The sequence below is a fragment of the Crotalus tigris genome, unplaced genomic scaffold, assembly GCF_016545835.1.
Source record: "Crotalus tigris isolate CLP2741 ecotype Arizona unplaced genomic scaffold, ASM1654583v1 scf7180000020151.727365, whole genome shotgun sequence".
NCBI lineage: Eukaryota > Metazoa > Chordata > Lepidosauria > Squamata > Viperidae > Crotalus > Crotalus tigris.
Window position 1 is genome coordinate 381,802 of NW_024097879.1, and position 23,497 is coordinate 405,298.

At 44.8% G+C, this 23,497-nt stretch overlaps 1 protein-coding gene across 5 annotated transcripts in view; it reads left to right on the forward strand.

The window, feature by feature from the left end:
• POU2F3 (POU class 2 homeobox 3) overlaps window positions 1-9,783 on the forward strand; it is a 63,707-nt gene extending 53,924 nt beyond the window's left edge. For all 5 annotated transcript variants that reach the window (XM_039365687.1, XM_039365686.1, XM_039365689.1 and 2 more), the window contains 7 exons: window positions 466-648; window positions 1,878-2,019; window positions 3,061-3,197; window positions 3,645-3,806; window positions 6,217-6,274; window positions 6,926-7,058; window positions 7,983-9,783. In XM_039365687.1, coding sequence (XP_039221621.1) covers window positions 466-648; window positions 1,878-2,019; window positions 3,061-3,197; window positions 3,645-3,806; window positions 6,217-6,274; window positions 6,926-7,058; window positions 7,983-8,022 — 855 coding nt within the window. In that variant the 3' untranslated portion in view covers window positions 8,023-9,783. The remainder of the gene's footprint in view (window positions 1-465; window positions 649-1,877; window positions 2,020-3,060; window positions 3,198-3,644; window positions 3,807-6,216; window positions 6,275-6,925; window positions 7,059-7,982) is intronic.
• The last annotated feature ends 13,714 nt before the right edge of the window (window positions 9,784-23,497 follow it).

Sequence of the window (23,497 nt, forward strand, 5' to 3'; positions counted from 1 at the left end):
ACTGAAAAGTAGTGGCTGGTTTGCGTCGGCATCAGAAGCTTAAGGTCTCTGTGGTTTGGCCTGCCACTGTAGATCTCATGATGCTCTCCTAATGGGGTGCTCTTCCAGATGTGTCTGAACCAGTGTTTTTTGAACAACCGGTTCTCTTATTCGATGCAGGCCTGGGCCTCCGCCTAGAACGGACTTCTGGAAGTGGCATCCACACATTTCCAGCAGGCCGTTCTAGGCTTGGGAGGCCCCCTCCAGGCCTCCAAGGCCTAGACTGGATTTCTGGCAGCCAGCCAGTTCTCTGAATGCAGCAAAATTTAGCCACCAGTTCTACTGAACTGGTGTGAACCGGCTGAATCCCACCACTGGTCTGGACCCATGTGGCTGGGAATTCTGGAATAGATTGTCAAAGGTTGGAGAAGGATGAGTTGCAGCTGCAGTGCAATGACAATTCCACAATGGATTGTATTTTAACAGGCCATGGGACGTCCTGGACACCCTGGGTCATCGTTGGAGCCTCACCTGGAGGCCCCTCAACACTTACAAGTGGCCAAACACTTGTCGTCCTCCATGGCAACAGATGAAGCCAATGATTTGGAAGAGCTGGAAAAATTTGCCAAGACTTTTAAGCAGAGGCGCATCAAACTGGGGTTTACGCAGGTGAGAGGAGTCTCACCTGGACAATTCACATACCTTTGCTTAAAGCAGTGGTTCTCAACCTGTGGGTCAGGACCCCATTTGGGGTCGAACGACCATTTCACGGGGGTCGCCAAACAACGCCATTTCCCCTTTTCCTTAGCTGTGCTACTCCCTTTTATTCTATTGGCTTTTGAAAGCCAATAGAATAGACTTCCTTGAATAGAGTCTAATTCTATTGGCTTTCAAAGCCAATAGGAATTGTCCAGGCTATCTCTGCCCTGCTGAGCCCGCCAAAAGTCCCATTCTGCAAACGGTGCTGCACCAGTTGAGTAGTCCTCGACTTATGACCGGTTGGGGGTCGTGGCATTAAAAAGGTTGAGAACCACTGGCTTAAAGGAAAAGGCCTTTCTGCTCCCAAATGCAGTAGTGGAAGGGCACCAGGGGAAGCCTTCCAGATCTGTGCTAAGAGGGAAAAGTGAAATAGCAGGAAAGGACACACATGCAGGCATGGAAAAAAGAGCCAAAGTTTAAGTCACAAGGCACGCCCGCCATCTTGATATTTTGGACCTTCTCTGGAGATGCCCCTGGCCCAAGCCTTTGACTCTCCTTGAATTGAGTCCTGCACATTTGTTTCCTTCCTCCCTCCCTCCCTCCCTCCCTCCCTGCCCGCTCCCTCCCTCCCTCACTTCCTTCCTTCTTTCCTTTCTTTTCCTTTCTTCTTCCTTCTTTCCTTCCTTTTCTCCTTCCTTCCTTCTTTCTCTCCATTCTTTTCCTTCCTTACTTCTTGCTTCTTCCTTCCTCCCTTCCTCCCTCCCTCCCTCCCTTTCTTTCCTTCTTCCTTCCTCTTTTTCTTTCTTCCTTTGCTTGTTCTTGTAAACGATCTGAGGCTTAATCAATGAAGAACTTTTTTTTTTACAACAAATACATAATCTGTTAATTCTAATTAGTTTTCCCCCTATTTAGTTATTTTTCTAATTTGTACCCACATGCACCTTACAAAGATAGTCTGTGGCTTTATAGTACTATAATAGCGAGTATAATTAGCAGATCGTAATTAACCCTGTTACATCATTCTATTACAATGATATAGTACAGTATAACTAATATTTAATGTATTCAAAAAGAAGATGGTGCTCCTGCAAAAGAAACATGATAAGAGAAGAATCCTATGCAATGTTCAGGCAATAACACCAGGATCTCACTCTCCCAGGTGCTTTAGTCCATTTTCTGACACCTTTTCCTCTCTGTAGGGCGATGTGGGTCTGGCTATGGGGAAACTCTATGGAAATGATTTCAGTCAGACCACCATTTCTCGCTTTGAAGCTCTCAACCTGAGCTTCAAGAACATGTGCAAGCTAAAACCACTTCTGGAGAAGTGGCTGAGTGACGCAGGTATGATTATATTTATATATATATTTATATATTTAAGGGGCTCAATAATGTTCTGTCTTCTTCAGAGCAGTGGAGAGTTCAATCCTAGGTAGTGGCAGATAATTTTTCTCTCTGGGCACAAAGAGAATATATTTGCTATGAGCGCTCTATAGGTGTCAGGAAGGGCATCTGGCCAGCAAATGCTGAGCTCTGTTCAGTCGCCCCCAACGCCGCTCCAGCGCAAGGGATTACAGGATGTTTAAAAGGGAAAAAAATGTTTTGCCTTCTTCCATTTCTTTTTCTTAAATTTTATTAGTTTATAATATACGATATAATCAAAATACAAAGTAAATAGCAGGACAGATGGGGAAGGGAAAAGGGAGTAGAGAAGCGTGCTTAAGGTGGGGGGAAAATGAAATTTTGATTGTGGGCTTTACCAATTAGATAGATTTGATGTTATTGAAATGGCTAGTTTATATTATTTTGTAAAAGTAAAAAGTTGAGGTTTGAAATTGATACTCTATTTTACCAAAGGAAGTTGGAAGTCAATGCTTTCCCCCCACCACCACCACCTTTTTCCCCCTCCCTTGCCTTATTCCATTTCTATCTCTTTGCTCATTGGATATTTTCCATTATTTTGGGGGGTGGATTGGAAGGAGGGAAGCACCCTTTCAATGCCCTACAGAAGTACCTTAAGAACCCATGCACATCCAATTTGGGCAATGGAAGGTTAAGCCAAACTGGGCTGTGTGACTGTGATGAGCACATTGAGCCACTGGGGGTCAGCAGAGTGTTTTGAACTCGTCCAACACAGGCAAAATAGAGGAATGTGGGGATGCGCCACCAGAAAATCGTAGAATATGCCAACTTTCGTAATCTTTAGGACTCTTGCTGAAATGTACGTTGAACAGTCCAGAAAAACACAATGACAGACTCAGATCTGCTCTTTGTAACATTCAGAGGGAATGAAGGGACTCTTTCTAATAAAGTCAGACAAAGTGAATTGCAACGACGACAACAACAAAAAATTGGCTTTCCTCTTCCCCCTTCCCCCCTCCACAGAATCCTCCCCCTTAGATTCGTCCGTCAGCAGCCCCACTTCCTACCCCTCTGTAAGCGAGATGTTTGGACGCAAGAGAAAGAAACGAACCAGCATTGAGACCAACATTCGCTCCACGCTGGAGACACGGTTCCAGGACGTAAGCATGGCTGTCCTCGAGGGGAAATAGGCAGAGGTCCTGGTAGGGATGCTCAGAGCTGAATGAAGGTTGACCATTGTTGGCAGCATGTTGGCCAGCAAGGATAAGCAGAAAGGCGCCACAGACAAAAGGCAAGCCAGCATGTAGGAAATGGGCCAGCAGGGAGAAGCCTGGCCCTCTTTTAAACTCAGGACGGTTTCCAGCCCAAAGAAGAAGCAGTGAGTTGCCAGAGGAGAAGCTTGGAGATGTAGGAGAGACAATCCTGCTTTCCTTTTTCCATCTGGCTCAACCGAAAGTTGCTTCTGTAAAACGGGCAGGCAAAGGACCCTAGAAATTGGACTCGACGCCTTCCTTTCTTAATCTCCTTAGCTCCGAAGCTTACAGAACGGGGAAGGCAGCTCCGCTCCATCCTTCCATCCATTCTTATTGTTGACTTTCTCTCAGCAGAACCCCAAGCCCAGCTCGGAGGAAATTTCCCTGATTGCGGAACAGCTGGCCATGGAAAAAGAAGTGGTCCGAGTCTGGTTCTGCAACCGAAGGCAAAAGGAAAAACGGATCAGCTGCCCAATGCCTTCCCCCATGAAGTCACCCCTCTACAATTCCAGACTGGTAAGGAGGGCTGGCTGGGCCCCTTTTTCTCTAGGAGGGAGGGAGGGAGGGAGGGAGGGAGGGAGGAAGATAGGATGGATGGATGGAAGGAAGGAAGGAGGGAGGGAGGAAGGAAGGAAGGAAGAAAGGAAGGAAAGAAAGAAGGAGGGAGGGAGGGAGGAAGAAGGAAGGGAGGGAGGGAGGGAGGAAGGAAGGAAGGAAGGAAGGAAGGATGGATATGGGAATGAGAGGAAGAAAGGAAGAAGGAACGAAGGAACGAAGGAAGAAGATGGGAATGAGAGAGACGAAGGAAGGAAGGAGATGGGAAGGAAAGGAAGGAGGGAGGGAGATGAGGATGAGAGGAAGGAAGGAAGGAGATGGGAAAGGAAGGAAGGAAGGAAGATTGAAAAGAGGAGGGAGGGAGATGGGGATGAGAGAGAGGAAGGAAGGAGATGAGGAAGGGAGGGAGGGAGGAAGGAAGGGGGAGGGGGGAGGGAGATGGGGATGAGAGAGAGGAAGGAAGGAAGGAGATGGGGAAGGAAGGAAGGAAAGAAGGAAGGGAGGGAGATGGGAATGAGAGAGAGGAAGGGGAGATGGGGAAAGAAGGAAGGAGATGGGAATGAGAGAGGAAGGAAGGAGGAAGGGAGGGAGGGACAGGCAGGAAAGAAAAAGAAAAAAAGAAAAAAAATAAGGGGAGGGAGGTTCAAGACCAGAGCCTAGCTCAGGACAACTTCAACTTCAGCCCATCTCATCATAAGCTGGGGGTGAGATGAAGGCCCGTCAGGGGTTTAAGGAGAAGAGTGAACATTCCTGGGTGTGATTCGGCCACCGTCAGTGCAGATGGAGAGTCCCAGCATGCTGCATGTCAGAATTTTTTTGCCTCCCATTTTGATCAGCCACCACCTATAAAGGAAGGCCTCCATCCTCCATCATTTACAATAGAGCAAACATATATCTATATGCATTTTCTTTGATGGAAAGTGGTGGGAAGCTCTGGTTCCCCTTCCCCACGCTGCCACACTGCAATGCCCAGCAGCCTCCAGGACAAATGCCCGGAGTTTTCATTCAGCCACACAGCTGGGAGGGGTCACATCTGTAGCCAGCCAGCCAGATAGCTAGCTGACCAGGAACTCCTCCCCTCTGCAACATTCCCTTCTGAAAGATTGTGCAGCCATGATGACAATGGCTTTAAGGAAAGGACTGGCATCCAAGTGAAACTGGGAGCAGAACTCGATAGACTAGAAGGGACTTCCCCCTCTCCTCTTCCTCCCTCCCCACCTGTTCCAGGTGTGACATTAGTTCCCCAGCCAGCACGACTCCTTGTTTTGGATTCCCCAACAGGTTGCCAGCAAGAAGGGCTCCATGTTGGCTCTGAGTCACTAGGAGACCTGGAAACTTTTTTCCCTGAGTCACCAGCAACGGCATCTTCCACTGTCTCGGGCCTGCTGCTTCCTGCCCGTCTTCTAAAAGTTTGAGTTTCGGGCATGTAAGCAAAGGCAGCCGTTCCAGCTTCAATATCAGCAAATGCAGAATGTTGAAGAAGCAAAGCCTTGTGAATCCTGTGCATGGATCAAGCAACTCTCCTGAGCACGTGTGGCTCAAATGTCTGCTCTAGAACAGTCCTGTCTGGGCTGGGTTGGCCTTAGATCAGAGGTCCCCAACCTGTTGGGCACCAGGGACCGGTTCCGTGGAGAGAGGTTTTTCTATGGAGCAGAGAGTGCGTGGTTTTGTGTGCTGCCTGCATCCCGCGGATGGGCTTTGTTTGTTTGTGCAGACCGGTTGCTGGCATGCCATGGCCCAGTACTGGTCCACGGCCCAGGGGTTGGGGACCCTGCCTTAGATGACAAGGAAGTCATGGCTTCTTCTCAAATGCCTTGTGTGATGCTCAGGACTGGGCAACCTTTAGAGCCCAGAACCTAGAACCGGGGTGTCAAACTGCCCGCCCGTGAGCCATGTGCATCACGCAGAAGCTGCACCCACCCCAGCTCTGGCAAGGGGGAAAAAAAATCACGTGACGCAGCGAGTTTGACACCCCTGCTCTAGAACCTCTAGAGCAGTGGTTCTCAACCTTTTTAATGCCGCGACCCCCAACCGGTCGTAAGTCGAGGACTACTCAACTGGTGCAGCACCGTTTGCAGAATGGGACTTTTGGAGGGCTCAGCAGGGCAGAGACAGCCTGGACCATTCCTATTGCCTTTTGAAAGCCAATAGAATTAGACTCTATTCAAGAGAGTCTATTCTATTGGCTTTCAAAAGCCAATAGAATAAAAGGGCGTAGCACAGCTAAGGAAAAGGGGGGGAAAATGGCAGACTGCGTTGTTTGGCGAGCCCCGTGAAATGGTCATTCGACCCCAAATGGGGTCCCGACCCACAGGTTGAGAACCACTGGTCTAGAGTCAACCAACCAGAACTATCTCCACCTCTTTTGTAGGTTTCTACCTCAGGATCTTTGGGTTCCCTTTCTGCCCACAGTTCCATGCATGGCGCAGGTAAGTTCTACCAAAAATGGATCTATTTTTATTTTATTTGCTTTGTTGTATTTTTGTAAGCCTGGCATTTTATATCTTTATTTTCAAAACATCTGTACACTCCATCATCAAAAGAAATCACCTGGGATTCTTCAAGCATTTTGGGCTTGGAGTACGTTATCCCTCAACATCTCCGTAGCCTCAGATCCTTGGAGGTTGGCCAAGGAAAGTCTTCACTGATGTAGGGTCAAACACAGGGGAATTCAGCCAGAGCAGGGGCTGAAAACTCAAATGACAACTGTATTTTTGTGTGTGTGTGTGTGCATACAATTTAAAAAAGAGGCAGGGCTTAAGTGATACAGTTGCAACCTCCATCTTAATGTTTTTGACCCTGCCCACAAATTTTACTTTGTATAGTGAGATGGGCAACATATGAGTGAATGAATGGCCTCTATGAAGTTAAAATAGCCATTGTTAACAGTCTCTAGCTACTAGACTTCAGCAGTTATGAGGACACTAATGTGGTAAATGTGCTTTTCACATGCAAACAAGGAAAGTGAGTGTGAGAGAGAAAACTCACAAAGTTCCAAATATCCACTGAAACAGAGAGATACATAGCCCTGCCTCTCTTGTGCTTCCTGACTATTCTTGATGCTCTTCTCTACTTCCTAGTGTCTTCTTCCTGTTCTCCTGGCCATGCCAGCCGGTCCTCATCACCTGGCGCAGGACTTCACGCCAACAATCTCAGCATGCCTCAAAGTAACTCTAAAGTAGCCATTAATTCGTCCAGTTTCAATTCTTCTGGGTAAGGACATTGCTATTTGCATTATTCTAAGGGACAAGAGGATTCTGGGTATAAAACCAAGATTGACACGTGGACAATAGGGATGAGTAAGAAACTTTCAGTTGCTCCTAGGGAATATATCCAGGATAATGCCCTGTCCAACGTTTATCTCAAATGTATTTATTCATATCCCTCCTTTATTATTTTTATAAACAACTCAAAGCGGTATACATATCTAATATCCTTCCTCCTCCTATTTTTCACACAACAATTCTGTGAGGTGGATTAGGCTGAGAGAGGTAGCTGGTCCAAGGTCAACCAACTGGCTTTCATGTCTAAGGCAGGACTAGGACTCCCAGTCTCCTGGTGACTAACCCAAAGTCACCCAGCTGGCTTCCATGTCTGCAGTAAAGCAGAACTAAAACTCCCAGTCTCCTGGTGATTGGACCAAGGTCATCCAGTCAGTTTTCATGTTTAAGGCAGGACTAGAATTCCCCATCTTCCTGTTTCTAGCCTGGGAGCCTAGACCAAACTGACAACTATCCCTTAAAGAATGCAATAGTCTTCCAATATTAATTAGTTTACGTAGTTGAGGTTTATGATGGCTCTAGATCACCACTGAAATGCTAGCTACATTTCAAAATCATCTTATTTTTTTTCTCCTCTGAGAAAAGTGTCAAAGAAGAATGTTGACATTTCCCTGAGTGAAAATCAGGAAAAATCACTCAATAGGAGGGGACAAAATCTAGGTCGCCCTTCTGAATTGGCTCGCCCGCCATTGAGTGATTCATGCTAACATTTTTTTCTTGAGGGGAGAAGCTTGGCAACTCCACACCAGGTACCATCGCTCACTTGGCCTTCTTCCATCTTGAGGTGCCCACCTTCCATCTTGAGGTGCCCACCTTCCCAAGGAAACAACTGAAGTGTTGCCTTCGTGTCTTTCAGATCATGGTACCGATGGAACCAGCCTACTTACCTCCATTAAAGCATCACTTGGGAAGAGCATCCATAGCTCCCTGTTTTTTCTCTGTAGACAAAAAAAAAGATAAAGAAATTGGGGGGAGACATCACCTCTTTCCACGGATGACTCCTCCAGGAGATGTTTTCTCAGGCAAACGTTTGGCACATTGGCAAAAATGACTTTGTGCATGGCTGGATCTCCCGTCGATAGACGCAAACCCCGAACTCTCAAAGAGACTCAAGCTACAATGGGTTCCTCTCTCAACCCGAGAGAGGGGTGTCTGTGTGTGTGTGTGTGTGTGTTGTCTACGTGTGTCCTCTGTTTAGCCCACCAGCTTGCCAGCATCTTCTGCAGAAAAGATGTCCCTTTTAGGTCTAAACAGGCCCTTTTCTAATCTGAGCCAAGGTTGCCCAAATTATTTCATTTAAGGATTGAATGGTCCCCTTGAACAGCCCTTTTGAAGTCCATTTTTTTTTTTTTAGCAAGGGCGTGGGGGAAGGGGGTTCTAGATGCACGGCAGGTTTTTGTTCTGCAGGTCCATCCAGGTGAGAACTCGTAGCCAGGTGAGATTGGGAAGCAAGAGGGCTATCACCCCGATGCGGCATCTCTGTGCTTCAATGGGGTGGCGCACTGACCTGGTGCATTGGGGTCCCTGCAGTGCAGAAAGGTGGAGATTTTAGCCCCAAAGCATTTGCTTTTCTAATGTTTGGGAGGTGGGGCTATAGAATAAGCAGTACTCTGTGTGTATAGGTCTCTCTAGCACAAAAGGTCTTTCCCTCTTGCTTCTCAGCAAACCCAGTTTTGTTTTGTTTTTCACGCACAATGCTTCAGATGCAAGGAGAAAACTTAGAACTGGCCTCAGGGCTTCTTCCCCAGGACATTTTCTTTCTTTTTTTTTTTTTTTTGGGAGTACACTCCTGGGAGAAGATGTAATTGACTGGACCATAAAGATGTCTCAAATGGGCCCGTCAGTTTCACCCCATCCTTCATGAGGGGATAGGAACTCAACTTTATTCTCCAGGTTCTGGCTTTCCTTGCGGGTGTCTTTCCACTTTTGCAAATTTGCGAAAAGCTGCTTTTAGAGTGAGATGCTGCTGGGGAGATCCAACGTGAGATGGTGAAGACTGGAAAAGAGGTGGGGAAGTTACGGGAAGGTGGGGTGGGGGAGAAGAAAGAGAGAAGGGACACGAATTCTTTAAAAAAAATAGCTGAAGGTAAAGACTTAAGGAGCTGCTTATCTTCAGGTCTCCTGTAGCTGCTATTCATTAAAACTTCATGCCGTATCAACCTTGCAGGAGATGGCTAGAGACTTCACACCTTTAAAACATCCCGACATTGCACTGCCATTGTTGTTTCTGGGAAGTTGGGGGCTGGGGGGGGGCTCTTGGCTCCTCTACAGGGTGACTGGGAGTGGGGGGAAGAGGGCCCCTACCCACACTTGCAATTGTCTTGCTTGTTCCTTGAAGAAGTAAAGCTGAGTTGGATGATTCTCACTCTTGGTTTTTTATTTGAGTTAGTTCTTTACCAGAGAGGGAAATGAGGGTGAGCTGGAAAAGTCTGCATTCTCCCCCCCCCCCTTCTCCAATTGTAGATTGATCCAGATGGCTTTTCAGCCTGCTTTCCGGATTTCTTTTAAAGGAGGGAAGAATTTCGGATACATTCTCCTAGGTCAGTGATGGCAAACCTATGGCACGGGTACCAGAGGCGGCACTCGGAGCCCTCTCTGTGGGCACACGTGCCGTTGCCCCAGCCTTGCCTCCCCTCGCAACCCCCTCCTCTCCAGCAGCCCCCCTGAAGGAGAGTCGCCCTCGAGCATGGCCCACACGGAGCAGTGCAGCCAAGGACATGGCAGCCAGGCAGCGTAGACAAGACTCTGCCCTCACACCCCTTCATACAGTTGATGCTGCAGGGCACGGGCAGAGGGTGTGGCTGCCATAGTGCTGCTGGGCTGCCTGGGCGATCTGCGGTGGGCCCTGGAGGTGGTGAGTGGTCCTATGGGCAGGTGGGGTGGGGGATGGGGGGCAGAGTGAGGGCGGGCAGGGGTGGTGGAGCAGGGACGGGGCCAGTTTTTGGGCACTCAATCTCTAAAAGGTTTGCCATCACTGTCCTAGGTAAAGTGTGAAGTTCAGGCACCCTGGTTTGTGAATGAGGTAGCTAGGTCTGTGTGTGTCTGTGTGTGTGTCACTGAGTGTGAATGCTCTGCCTTTCAGCACACAGATCCTTGACCAGTACTCTGCACCCTTCCTGTCGCTGCAGTGTCACAATTCTGCTACCAATATCTGGTGGCGTGATCTCAGGGTGCTGGGAGGGGTGTAAATGGGAAGATGGGGACCTTCTAGGATCCACAGGTTGCCTTCTCTTGATTAGCAAGAAAGCTTTGCAAGAGGTCTCGATTCAATGCTACCAATCTGTGTAATTTTAACACAAGCAGATTAATAAATTTCTGCACTTGCAGTCAATGTAGTCCTTGGACTATTTTCTAAACACTCCCAATTGAAGTCTTCCTTTTTTTTTTAAGGAAAATAGAGTGGAGTGCCATATTTGGACTGGAAAAATCCCAGCAACCACACTAGAGGGCAGCAAAGAGCTACAGAGAACTCTAACCCTTTCTCATTTCTAAACAGTTATGAAGATTGATATTTGCAGAGAATATTTGCAGTTCAGGGTTGAACTGTGAGGTCATTGGTGAGCTTGTTAAGGTTAGTTGTTTTCTTGCAGACATTTCATGACCCAACTAGGGAACACCATCAGTGGAAGCAGGGAATAGGGATAACCTTCACCCTAGGACAATTGCTTTGAGCTCCAGATGCAGAAGAGGCTCCAGATTCCAAAGTGTACTTGAAATCAACCAATACTTTGACTTCAAATTAGTAAATCAGATTAAAATATAAACCTGAAGAATCATTTCAGTATTTTTTTACATCTTGTACTGAGTGGATCATTTAATTCAATAGATTAAAAAGGGGGGGAGAGACAAAAATACAACTACATAGGAACAAGGGTAACCAAATCAACTAGGGATCACATGACTCGACTGTTGCTCTGGTCCATTTTGCTTAGAAAATATTTATTTTCCATTTTGCTTAGAAAATATTTATTTTCCATTTTGCTTAGAAAATATTGCAAAGGTGCTTTAGAGCTATGTTCTAGAGGTCAGTGCAAAAAGTCTGTCCATGTTTTGAAATCCCAAGTTAGAGAGAGAAGGAATTAAAATTCATCTAAGATGAACCTACATCCTGCAAACTTCCCCTCCCACACGTCTACCTGAGACTTGAGGAAGAAGCAGGAGGCAGGTGACCTGTACCAGGTGGATCAGGGCCTGTTCTAGACATACCTGTAGTGTGACATGATGCTGCCCTGGTCACCGGAAGTCTCTGGGCTCGCTTTTGCGGGTATACAAATACTTTGTATATAGGAGTGGGTATGAATCTAGCCACCGCTTAGTGGGGATGTGAGCCCATGAAGACTGTTGAGTGGCCCCTTTAAGTTCTAAACATCACTGAACTGCAAAGCACACTGGCTGGGGAATTCTGGGAGTTGAAGTCTATACATCTTAAAGTTGCTAAGTTTTGAAAAACACTGATTTAGAGGGGGGAGAAAGATGGGTTTCATTCATATGTGCTAAGCCTAGTTATTAGATACACCCATTGTCTGGTTTTGACAGCAAGTCCATATATTAGTCAAGGAGGCAGAGTTCGCTCCACACTCTCTGTCCCACCTCAACAACAGTAAAACCCAAGTTTAACAGACAATACTTTTAGGCAGTGCTTTTTTTCTTTAAAAAAAAAAGGTGCCGGAACTCACACACGTCATACAACGTGCCTTGCCTACTCTATAAAGTTCCATCCAAAAAAGGTGCTGGAACTCCGTTCTGGGCGTTCTATGACAAAAAAGCCCTGCTTTTAGGCAATGTAGCCACTAGATTTGGTGAAAGATTGTATGGTTCCAGCCAAAGAAGGTGAAGCAAGAAGCTGAAATGGACGCTGGACATTCAAGAGAAGATGGTACATGAACTGATAGCCTAGAAGAAGAGACCAATGCAGTGTCTAGAATGTCTCAATGTCTCTAGTTTTGGTTTAGTATTCATGTGAAGCTTAGTCTTAAATTGCCCAATGTCTTCTCACAACGTACTGAAGTGCACTAGTTTACTACTAGTATGCTGTAAACCTAGTCCATGTGACTTATTAATGGCTCATTGGATCATGCAAATCCAGAACATTAGGTTAATTGAGTAAACTTTGGCCAGGTTCCTACAATGCTTTAATCTGGATTAACAAACCACCATTATTACAGTGTAGAAAGTGATTGTCCCTTTTATCATAGGATCTGATTTCCACAACTTTCTTAGACGATGGTTGAAGGTCCAAAACAAATTAAAGACCATGAATGGTAGCGCCGGTCAATCAACCCAGTCCACGATTCAATTAATCAGACTTATATGTCCTCCAGATCTGCTTTCTTCTCTTTCACCAGAACAAGCAATCCAAGTTCTTCCAACTTTCCCTGTAGTGGTTTTTATGTCATGAATTAACCCACATCTGAAGTATTTTTCTACCAAAAATCTAGAAGAAGAATTTATGTATTACTGTTTTATTAAAGAAATTATATATGGCTGCCCAAGTCATTCATGATGACTCTGGGTGACTTACAAAGATAAAACTTCAGTACAAAACCCAATAACCCCCTTCTCCCCTCATGGCAATAATCAGACCAATCACTTGATGGGGTCCATATCACTCTGGGTTCCCCAGGCCCATTGGCAGATCCATGTCTCCAGGGTCTTTCAAAAGAGTGTCAAGGTGAAAGACAATCTCATTTTCACCAGAATGATGTTCCACAGAGTGGGAGCCACCACAGAAAAGGCCCGTCTTCTTGGTCCCACCAGATGGACCGCCTTAACAGATAAAACCTGTAACATCTCCTTCCTCCCCACTCTGATGGGCGAGCTAAACGTAACTGGAAAAAGACAATCCTTCAAATAACCTGGCCCCAAGCCATGGAGGGCTTCACACCTTGAATTGGACCCAGAAGCAAATCAGCAAACAATGCATCTGGAGAGATGACACATATGCAAGTCTATACCTGCCCAAAACCATGTGGGCAGCCACATTATGAACCAACTGAAAATTTCAGATATTTGTTTTTTAAGGGCAGCCCCATGTAAAATGCATTGCAGTTGTCAAGAGAGGCATTGACTAAGGCATGGGTGACTGTGAGCAGGACTTGCGCTAGAGGAATTCTGACAAGTCCAGAATCTGCTGGGCTTTTTATTTCTTGCATCTGGGAGATGTAACTTCAAATAGGATTAAGGTTTTTGACCGCAGCCACAGTCTTATGAACTCATAACCCAGTGCAAAAAATATCTATGGAGATTCTCAGTCATCCAGGTCAGGGTTGTCCCAAAGGTGCTTTTTCAAAAGGCAACTGGACTTTTATTTTTCTTTGAAGAGGTTTTGCTTCTCATCCAAGAAGCTTCTTCAGTTCTGATTGAATGGTGGAGGATGGAAGGGTTAATATCCCTTGCTTCTGGTCATTAGTACTCTTCCTGAGAATCGTTGAGGCTGCTTGGAGGTTTATCTGTGCCCACAGAGTCACCTGAATAGTGTAAATGGGTGTGGAGCCTTCTTGCAGCTGCTGAAAGGATTGTGTTGTAAACAGGAGATAGGTGGTGTCATGTCCCTCCCCCTCTGTTGAGAGAGGGCTATTCAATCTTAATGTAAGTGGCCTCTTTGACCCCTCTTTCAAACCAGTGGTCCTCTCTGTCCAGAATGTGGACTTTGCTGTCTCCAAAGGAGTGGCCTTTGTCTTTCAAATGCAGATCGTCAGAGCGTTCACAGTCTTATTGCGCTGAGATAACCCAGGAGTAAATACAGTAAACAGTGGTTTGTATAAAATGGTTTATCTTACACTCTCTACAATATTATACACCAGGAACAATATACATATACGTGCTAGTACAGCAGGATCCAATTAACCATAGTTATAGCAGGAAACGGAAGAAAGAGAACACATCAGCCTTTATACAAAGGCTCTTAAAGAGACACAGATCCTGCTGAGTCATCCCCATCATTACATTTTACATCTTATATTACATAAGCTGGTTAACTGTTAAATCAAGACCTTGACACAGATGAACAGCAAAGTCCACATTCTGGACAGAGAGGACCACTGGTTTGAAAGAGGGGTCAAAGAGACCATCTACATCAAGATAGACCAGTCCTCCCTCAACAGAAGGTGAGGGATACGACACCATCTATCTCCTGTTTACAACACTGTCCTTTCAACAATTCCAAGAAGGATCCACGCCCATTTGTACTCTTCAGATCACCCAGAGGGCACAGATAAACCTCCAAGTAGCCACTCGACTTACAACCACAATCAACCCCCAAATTTCTCTTGCTAAGCAAACCATTTGTTAAGTGAGCTTTGCCCCTTTTTATGACTTTTCTCACCACAGATGTTAAGGGAATCACTGCAGTTGTTAAGTTAGTAGCACGGTTGTTAAGTGAATCCGGCTTCCCTCATTGACTTTGCTTTTCAGAAGGTCTCAAAAGGGGATCACATGACCCCGGGACGCTGCAACCATCGTAAATACGAGTCAGTCGCCAAGCCTCTGACTTTTGATCACGTGATCCTGGGAATGTTGCAAGTGTCGTAAGTGTGAAAAATGATTATAAATCACTCATTTCAGTGCCACTATAATTCTGAACAGTCACTAAAGAAATTGTTGAAAGCCAAAGACTCCCTTTACTTACTAAATATATTGTAAAGCAAAATGTTGAAGGTGTAACTGTATACTGCATTGAAAAAAGTTGGAATTCACTTTTTTTTCCTTTCTCTTTTATCATGCATCCCTTTCCCCTTCTTTACCTTCTCCTATTCCTGCATTATCTCGGCTTCTCTTTGTATTTTGTATCATAATAAACTTCAATAAAATTTGGGGGGAGAGAAATTGCAGGTTACACTGGAATATTGGTCTGCTTCAAAAGGATCTTGCCTTTTACAAACTAGATACAAATCTCATTCTTTGGATCTGATACGTCCCAATCAAACAACAGGACACAACTTCAACCACAGATTTGCAAGTTGCTTTTTTGTGATAATGTAACTACCACCGGCATGCTCAAATTGAGCAACCTGTAGGTTCATTATCTGCACTACACAATGGTAGCATTATTATGATATTATTAGTATAAAGATAACAAGGTTTCTGAGGTTTTTGTGGGTGTTTGTATGCAGGTCTTTGGTTATTCGGGTTTTCTCCCGCGTAAAATTGGAAGTGTCTTGACAACGTTTCGACGAAGTCACATTCGTCATCTTCAGGCTGGTGTTTTCGGCTTCGGGCTCCTAGAAGCATATATATATATTTGTAGATTTTCACGGGTATAGGTATGCAGGTCTTGGTGTATTCGGGTTTTTTCCCGTGTAAGATTGAGAGTATCTTGGCAACGTTTCGACGAGGTCCCACTCGCCATCTTCAGGCTGGGGTCTTCGGCTTCGTGTTTTGCTCACTTTGCTCACACAAGCACAAAGCCGAAGACCCCAGCCTGAAGATGACGAGTGGGACCTCGTCGAAACGTCGCCAAGATACTCTCAATCTTACACGGGAAAAGACCCGAATACACCAAGACCTGGGATTGAGAAATTGTTCTTCTGGTTGGGACAAGATGAACCTCTCTCCAGCCCTTGACTCCTTGTTCTCACTGTCAGGAAGTTCCTCCTTAATTCCAGGTTGCTTCTCTCCTGGATTAGTTTCCATCCATTGTTTCTTCTCCTGCTTTCAGGTGCTTTGGAGAAGAGGTGGACACCCCCCCCTTCTTTGTGGCAGATCATGTGACCCCTAGTCCTTCTCTTCATTAAGCTAGACATACCCAATGCTATTAACTGTTCTTCATATGTTTTAGTCTCCAGTCCTCTAAAGAAGGAGGAAGAAGGGGAAATAATTGTAAGAAATAAATGCAAATAAACTTTTCCTGAAGAACGTGAAGGTTGTTGTTGCTGTTTTTTTGTGTGGGGAGACTTTGGAAAAGAGATACCCCAAAGGTGATGTGAGAAGTAGCAGGAAGGGAGGGAGGGAGGAAGGAGGGAAGGAGAGAAAGGAAGGAAGAAATCCTGTCAAGATGGACTAGCTGTGCCACAAGCATCTCAGAGCAACTATCGTTCTAGCTAGACATCCTCCCTTTTCTAGAAGTATTTTGGGCATTCAGCATCTGATCCTGCACTAATTCTGCCAGGTTCTTGCACGGTAGTGTCATGAGAAAGCTATGGTGCTGCTAATTCCTCAGCAGAGAAGGAAGGAAACTCCTATCACCAGGGAAACAGCCACGGCCAATCTGAAGAACCCAACTCGGATGCTTCTGAAGTGTCATTGCAAAAGAATCTGGTTGGTTTGGATGGGTGATTGAGAGATATAGCCATTATATAAAGAAAAACAAGACACCAGAGATACAAGCCATCCAGTTTTCATTTCCAGAAGCCGGCATCCTCCTCGTCAAGGGATTTCCACCTTTGTATCGATAGCTTTGGAGGTTCAGCTGTTCTAAGGGTTGTGGAGGAAGGAAAAGAAGGAGGAACAGACTCGTATTTGGGGATCCCAGAACTTCATTAAGAATCAGTGACAGAGGAGACCACTAGCTCATTGCTGAATCAGCTTCTGGATTTGTCATCTTTTCTGTTTCAAGGATTTGGGGCTTTGCTTGTGAGTACCTGGACAGGGGTCAACTCCCTGACATGTTAATTGTGTGTACCATTTGTTTTTTTAAATGAATGGAAATTAAGAAATTAAAGTCATTGAATGGAAATCCTAGAAGAGATGACTTAGAGCAGAGTTCCCCAACCTTTTCAGAGGGGGAAAGGGAAGGGAAGTGGGGATGATTTTGTGGGAGGACCATTGCTCACACAAGTAAGGCTGAGAGCACTCTTCACCCTTGTGTAAATGAGGCCCCAAGCGTTTGAGCAAATGAAGCCCCGAGCGTTCGTGCGAGTGGGGTCACCAGTGTGTGACCCTCATGTGAATGGAGCTGTGCATGTGTGCACACACCAGCCAGCCACACACGCAGCCCAGTTGTGATTAGGCAACAGACCGGTAGTGGGCCATGGGTTGGGGACCCCTGATTTTGAGTCCCTGAATAGAATAAAGTCATTGAACGGCCATAGAGATTTGGGAAAATTCATTGCTTAGTTAACTGCTTTCTTGCTGATGGAATAAAGCCCCAGACTGCCTGCACTTCTAGCAAATAACTTGTCATCTGAACCAGTTCTTCTTAATTCCTCTCTGGACAAGGAAAGGATTTGAGATTGCCCACTAGTGCTCCATGGAGAGATTGCAAGACTATAATTTTCCAATGGGTGTAGAGTTCTGGGAGATAATATCTATCTTGCTCAATCCACAGTCAGCATCTTTAAGGACCCTGGGATTGCATAATCCCTTTAAGCAATCCCTTTTGGAAATTGCTTGTTAATTGCTTTCCAGCCACTAGGAACCTTTAAGTCAACAAGCACAGGGTGAGTTTCCTTCAGTGCTTAGCAAAAGACATTTAAAATACAAGCTTACAGATTTAAAAATACTTTTGGAATGATTCTGGAATTGTACAAACAGACTAAGGGTCCTGATGAAGGGGTGCTACACTGGGCATACAAAAAAAAATGGACTGATGCCTTAATAATTAAAATGGATGTACAAATAACAAACCAAGAAAATAACCCCAATAATTTTTCTACATTGAATTTACAAAAAAGGCTTGCTAAAACTATGAAGAAGTTTGCAAGAGGAGACAAAGAAAAAAATGGGGGGAAACCAAGTTCCAGGATATTATTTGAAGGGATTAATGATCAAGATTGTTAAAAGTGAAAAGAAATAATATAAGATCGGTTTATTTGATCAAGGTTAAATTAGGTAAGTTCTTAACCCATAATGAACTTCTGCTGACCAGGACTGAACAAGGAGATTTTAAGACTTTGTTTATACAGTAGATAAGATATGGGGAAAAGAGATCCTTTGTTTTAATTTAAGAGAAGGAGATAAGTTAATTGTTTCTACTTGTTGTGATGAAGGGGGGTGGTTTCTTTCTATATTTCTTTTTCTTTACTAAATTCTTATTTTCTTTTCCACTGTTCTATTTTTCTTTACTCCACTTCCTATTTTTTTCTATTTTTCTTTTTAAAAAAAATGGATTAGTTTTTAGCTTTTCAATTGTAATTTATTTATCCAAGTACCATAAAACTTGCTATCTATCTATCTGTCAGTCAGTCAGTCATCTAACTATTTCTAAAAAAGAGGGAGAAGATGAGAGAAATAATTGTTTACATCAGGGGTCTTCAAACTTGGCAACTTTAAGACTTGTGGACTTCAACTCCCAGAATTCCTCAGCCAGAATTCTGGGAGTTGAAGTCCACAAGTCTTAAAGTTGCCAAGTTTGAAGACCCCTGGTCTACATCAATGTTTCTTGACCTTGGCAATTTTAAGATGTGTGGACTTTTTCCTGCCTGAGCAGGGGGTTGGACTAGATGAACTCCAAGGTCCCTTTCAACTTTATTATTGTTGTTGTTACTTCAGCTTCCAGCCATCCTGCTTCATTGTCATTGGGCTAGTGTGCATATTTACTTCCCACTCTCTCTTCCTCTCTCTCTCTTTTCAGCTACAAGAACATGTCCCCCATCCTTCTCCAAATCATCAGTAGCACCTGCACTTGGCTTTTCCTTTACTGGGGTTTTTTGCATCGAAGCAGGTATCGCAGCGCAGAATGGAGCTGTCGAATGGTCACTTTGTTGCATGGCACGATGGTCTCTTTCCTCTCTGGCTACGTTGTCTTCATTGATGGTCCCTGGCCGCTGACTCATGCAGGTAGGAAGGAGGGGGGGAAGCTCCACCAGCTTATTGGAAGAAGCAAGGAGTATCAGAGTGGCGTGACAGACGAGCCCTCTAGGACCAGCCCAGTGGTGGGATTCAAATATGTGAACAACCGGTTCTCTGTGTGGATGCCGCTTCCAGAAGTCCATTCTGGGCCTGGGCAACAAAAAATTAGCTACCGGTTCTGCTGAAGTGGTGTGAACCAGCTGAATCCCATCACTGTATCTATTTCTATCTATCTATCTATCTATCTATCTATCTATCTATCTATCTATCTATCTATCTATCTATCTATCTATCTATCTATCTATCCAGTGGTGGGATTCAAATAGATGAACAACCAGTTCTCTTTGTGGATGCTGCTTCCAGAAGTCCATTCTGGGCCTGGGCAACAAAAAATTAGCTACTGGTTCTGCTGAAGTGGTGCGAACTGGCTGAATCCCACCACTGTATCTATTTCTGTCTGTCTGTCTGTCTGTCTGTCTGTCTGTCTATCCAGTGGTGGGATTCAAATATGTGAACAACCGGTTCTCTGTGTGGATGCCACTTCCGGAAGTCCATTCTGGGCCTGGGCCACAAAAAATTAGCTACTGGTTCTGCTGAAGTGGTGCGAACTGGTTGAATCCCACCACTGGACCAGCCCTTTCCACACTGCTGGAGGGTGATCTAAAATTCCTGCCGTGTCAGCCTTGGAACCAAGATTAGGCAAAGTTAGACCAACAAAGGAGAATATTTGTAGCTCAGGGTTGAAATGAGGGCTCCGTGGTGCTCTCTGAGCTTGCTTGTTTTCTTGCATCATTAGCACTGATGATGTTACCTAGTTTGGGTAATGAAATGTCTGCAAAAAAAAAAAAAACCAACCAAAAAAAACCCCTCAAGCTCAGAGAACACCAAGGACCCGTCAAAGTGACACCAGAAAATGGTCAAATCTGGTCCTTGAAGCACTGAGGCAACCTGTCTTCTCAACGGGCTCAACATGGCTCTTTCCAGCTCCCTGCCAGTCAGTGGCATGCACAAATATCATTCTTGCAACGAATCTGACAGATGGGTCTTATCGGCATGTTCAGAAGACACGGGGAAGCCCCAAAGCAGCTTGTGCTAAGCCTTCCAGAAGACCCAATGCCTCTATGATTCAAGCGGCAGGTTCAGATAGATGCTTCCCAACCTCTCAATTTGCACCTCTGAATGTTTCATTGTATTCTCAAACATCGTACAACTCTGTGCTCAGAAGTTGGCCTATGTTATTATCCTGGGACAATGGAGGAAGGGGGAAGGAGAGGAATAGCTGATGGCCCCAAGCTTTAAATTAGAAACCTCTTAACCTAAGGATCGGGCTCTTAGCCTTCTTGCCCATTTGTCACTGCTTCTCCTAATCCAGGTGACCTTTCTGATCTCCACAAGTTCTCCTCCTGCACATTATCAGCTGCTTCCACCAATGCATCACCTTCCATTTTAGTTTCATCTTCCACCCAGCTCATATGACTTCTCCAGCAACGATCCACCAACATTGCTCTACCTGGTATAGAGAAAACTTCCTACTTTTTCCGTTCTTCATCAACAGCTTCTCCACTTCTTCCTGTAATTAGCATGCTCCATAATTGGTGCAAAATGGTTAGTTAGAAGTTCTTTAGGTCCAGTTCATCTGCTGGTGACTCCATGAATTGTCCTTGGGGTTCCCTGCAGCAAGCCTCAAATGGCTTGTGGTTGCCTTGCTCTACAAGCTGAAGTCCATGCGTCTTAAAGAGGCCGAGGTTGGGAACCCTGGTTTAGCACATGCAGTGGCTCTCAAACAGAATAACAGAGCTGGAAGGGACCTTGGAGATCTTCTAGTCCAGCCCCCTGCTCAAGCAGGAAACCCTATACCATTTCAGACAAAAGGCTGTCCAATCTCTTCTTGAAAACCTCCAGTGCTAGAACACTCACAACTTCTGGAGGCAAGCTGCTCCACTGATTAATTCTTGTAATTGTCAGGGAATTTTACATTTTCCTGCTCTCTTCCCCATAGCCCAAAAACCTCTCACCTCAGCTCAGCCTTGCAGGGTGGGGAAGATTGAGAGATCACAACTGATCGAACTGGATTGTAAACAGAGATTTGAATGTTGCATTCTGCACTCTAAGCCCTGTTATTCACTACATTATTCAGGCCTTGGTGACCCAATTAAACACCGAGATGTCTTTACAAATTGCAGGTGGGTAGCACATAGTCAGGGACAAGTTGGACTTGCCCTGCAAGGATATTTCTCTCACTTCTGAAGCACGAATCCCAAGAATTTCAGAGAAGACAGCTGTTGTTTGAGATCACCACTTGATACACCATATTTGGTGGTGATAATGCATAAGCAAAATGTTGGCAAGTATAAAGTCAGTCACCAATTAAGAGCCCTTAGGTTTATCTAACTATTTATATAATCTTTGAGGTAGGCGGTGATTGTTTATGGAATTCTGAGACTTTAGTTAACAGAGTAGCCAACCCAGTTTCAGTCATAAGGACTAGAAACTTCCTTCTCCAAATGAAAACAGTGCTCTCCAGGACATACCAAAAGCATGTGAGTCCTATAGCCCGCCCACCCTCCTTTCCCTTCCTTCTTTCTCTGTTCTTTCGTTCCTTCTTTTTCCTCCCTCCCTCCCTTTTTTCTTTCCTTGTTCTTTTCTTCTTTCTTTTGCCTTCCTTTGTTCCTTTTCTTCTTCTTTTTTCTTTTCTCTCTCTTTCTTTCAAAAATCATCCATTTTTCATCTCTCTCTCTGTCTCATTCACTGCTTCCTGTCTTGATCACTTGGGCTTAAATGTTGGTTCAGTTTTGCTAGTCTGCATGTTGCCTCCTCTGTTGTGTCTTCACAAGCCCTCTCCTACCTTTAGTTTAGCTCTCCTTTGCTGGGATTAGATCTTGAACCCCTTTCACACAACACCTGCCAGCCTTATGGGTCAAATAATTCCTTGGAGGGAAATCTTATTCTAAGCTTTTGACTCCCAGCCCCATACAACAGGGGCAGCATATACAAGTCCTGTTCATTATTTGCAGTGTGGGAGTCCTGTAATTACTCCAGGGGTGATAAGAGCTAGGCAGCAGCACCAAAAAATAATATCCTGTATTTTGAAGCGTATTAAATTAATAGTAAGCTGTGGCGTTCTGCCCTTTTACCATGGAAGAGCCCAGTATGTTTACAGGGAGAATTACAGTGAGATTGGGGAGGAGAATCAGGAATGTGAACTCAGCTGGAAGAGTCATGCTCTTCAAAGGGATCTGTAAAGAGAATTTTGAGTTTCAGCTTTAACTCCCTTGAAGTTTCATAAACATCCTTTAATTTGCTCCAGGGAGAGTTTTCGATCTGTAGGAGGGATGACTAACTCTAGATTCAAGGTCCAAAAGGTGCTTTTTTCCAAAAGACAACTGGACTTTTTTTTTTGTTTTTCCTTGAAGACATTTTGCTTCTCATCCAAGAAACTCCTTCGGTTCTGACTGAATGCTGGAGTATGGAAGGGTTTATATTCCTTTGCAGTCATCTGGTTGTTAGTACTCCCTCTGAGAGCCATTGTGGCCACTTGGAGGTTCATCTGTGCCCTTAGGGTCATCTGAATAGTGCAAATATTGTTTGTTTGTTTGCCATTGTTGCCTTAGAGCAGGAGTCTTCAAACGTGGCCCTTTTATGACTTGTGGACTTCAACTCCCAGAATTCCTCAGCCAGGCACAAGTCATAAAAGGGCCACGTTTGAAGACCCCTGCCTTAGAGATTCTTGGTAGCTTACAACAAGCCCCGTTTAGCCACAATGTGTGGTTTGCTTGGCTCCGACTTAGCATGCTGCAGTATATGAAGCCAATAGATGTGGATTGCAAAACATGGCTTCCCTCTTAATATATTGCTTAAACCTGAACACTGTAATTTTTAAAATTATAAGTTACAGCTTAGCAAGTTGGTCAAACCCAGCCAGTTATGGCTTGTACAACCAATGATTAAAACAAACCTTCTCTTAGCACAGTTAACACTAAAGAAGGGAGGGAAAAGCACTGAACCCCACTGAGAGTTGAACTCAACACACGGCAAACTCACTTAGTCTATGCAGTATTCACTGCCCTGATGTAATTTTCAAAATAGAGATTTTAAAGTCTAGACTAAAATGTTTTGATTTCTAGAGGTGATGTTTGATGCCATTCCCCATAAGTTTCTTTGAGAAAGTAGGATATTTTCTTGGCAGAAGATTCAGTCGAGTGACAGTGGGGAGGTAAAAGGAATGTGTATCAAACCTCAACTGGCAAATTTATTAAAGCTTCAAGATGTCAAAACGATGGTCCACATTAAACCAGCTTTAAAATCCATCATTTCACTGCTTCCAAATGGCATAACTTAGGATACAAAATAACAGAATAGGAAGGGACCTTGGAGGTCTTCTAGTCCAACCCCCTGCTCAGGCAGGAAACCCTATACTATTTCAGACAAATGGTTGTCCAGTCTCTTCTTAAACACCTCCAGTGTTGGAGCATGCACAGCTTCTGGAAGCAGGTTGTTCCACTGGTTAATTGTTCTAACTGTCAGGAAATTCCTCCTTAGTTCCAGGTTGCTTCTCTCCTTGATTAGTTTCCATCCGTTGCTTCTTGTCCTGCCTTCGGGTGTTTTGGAGAAGAGGGTGACTTGCCATGGGAAAACTCTCTGCAG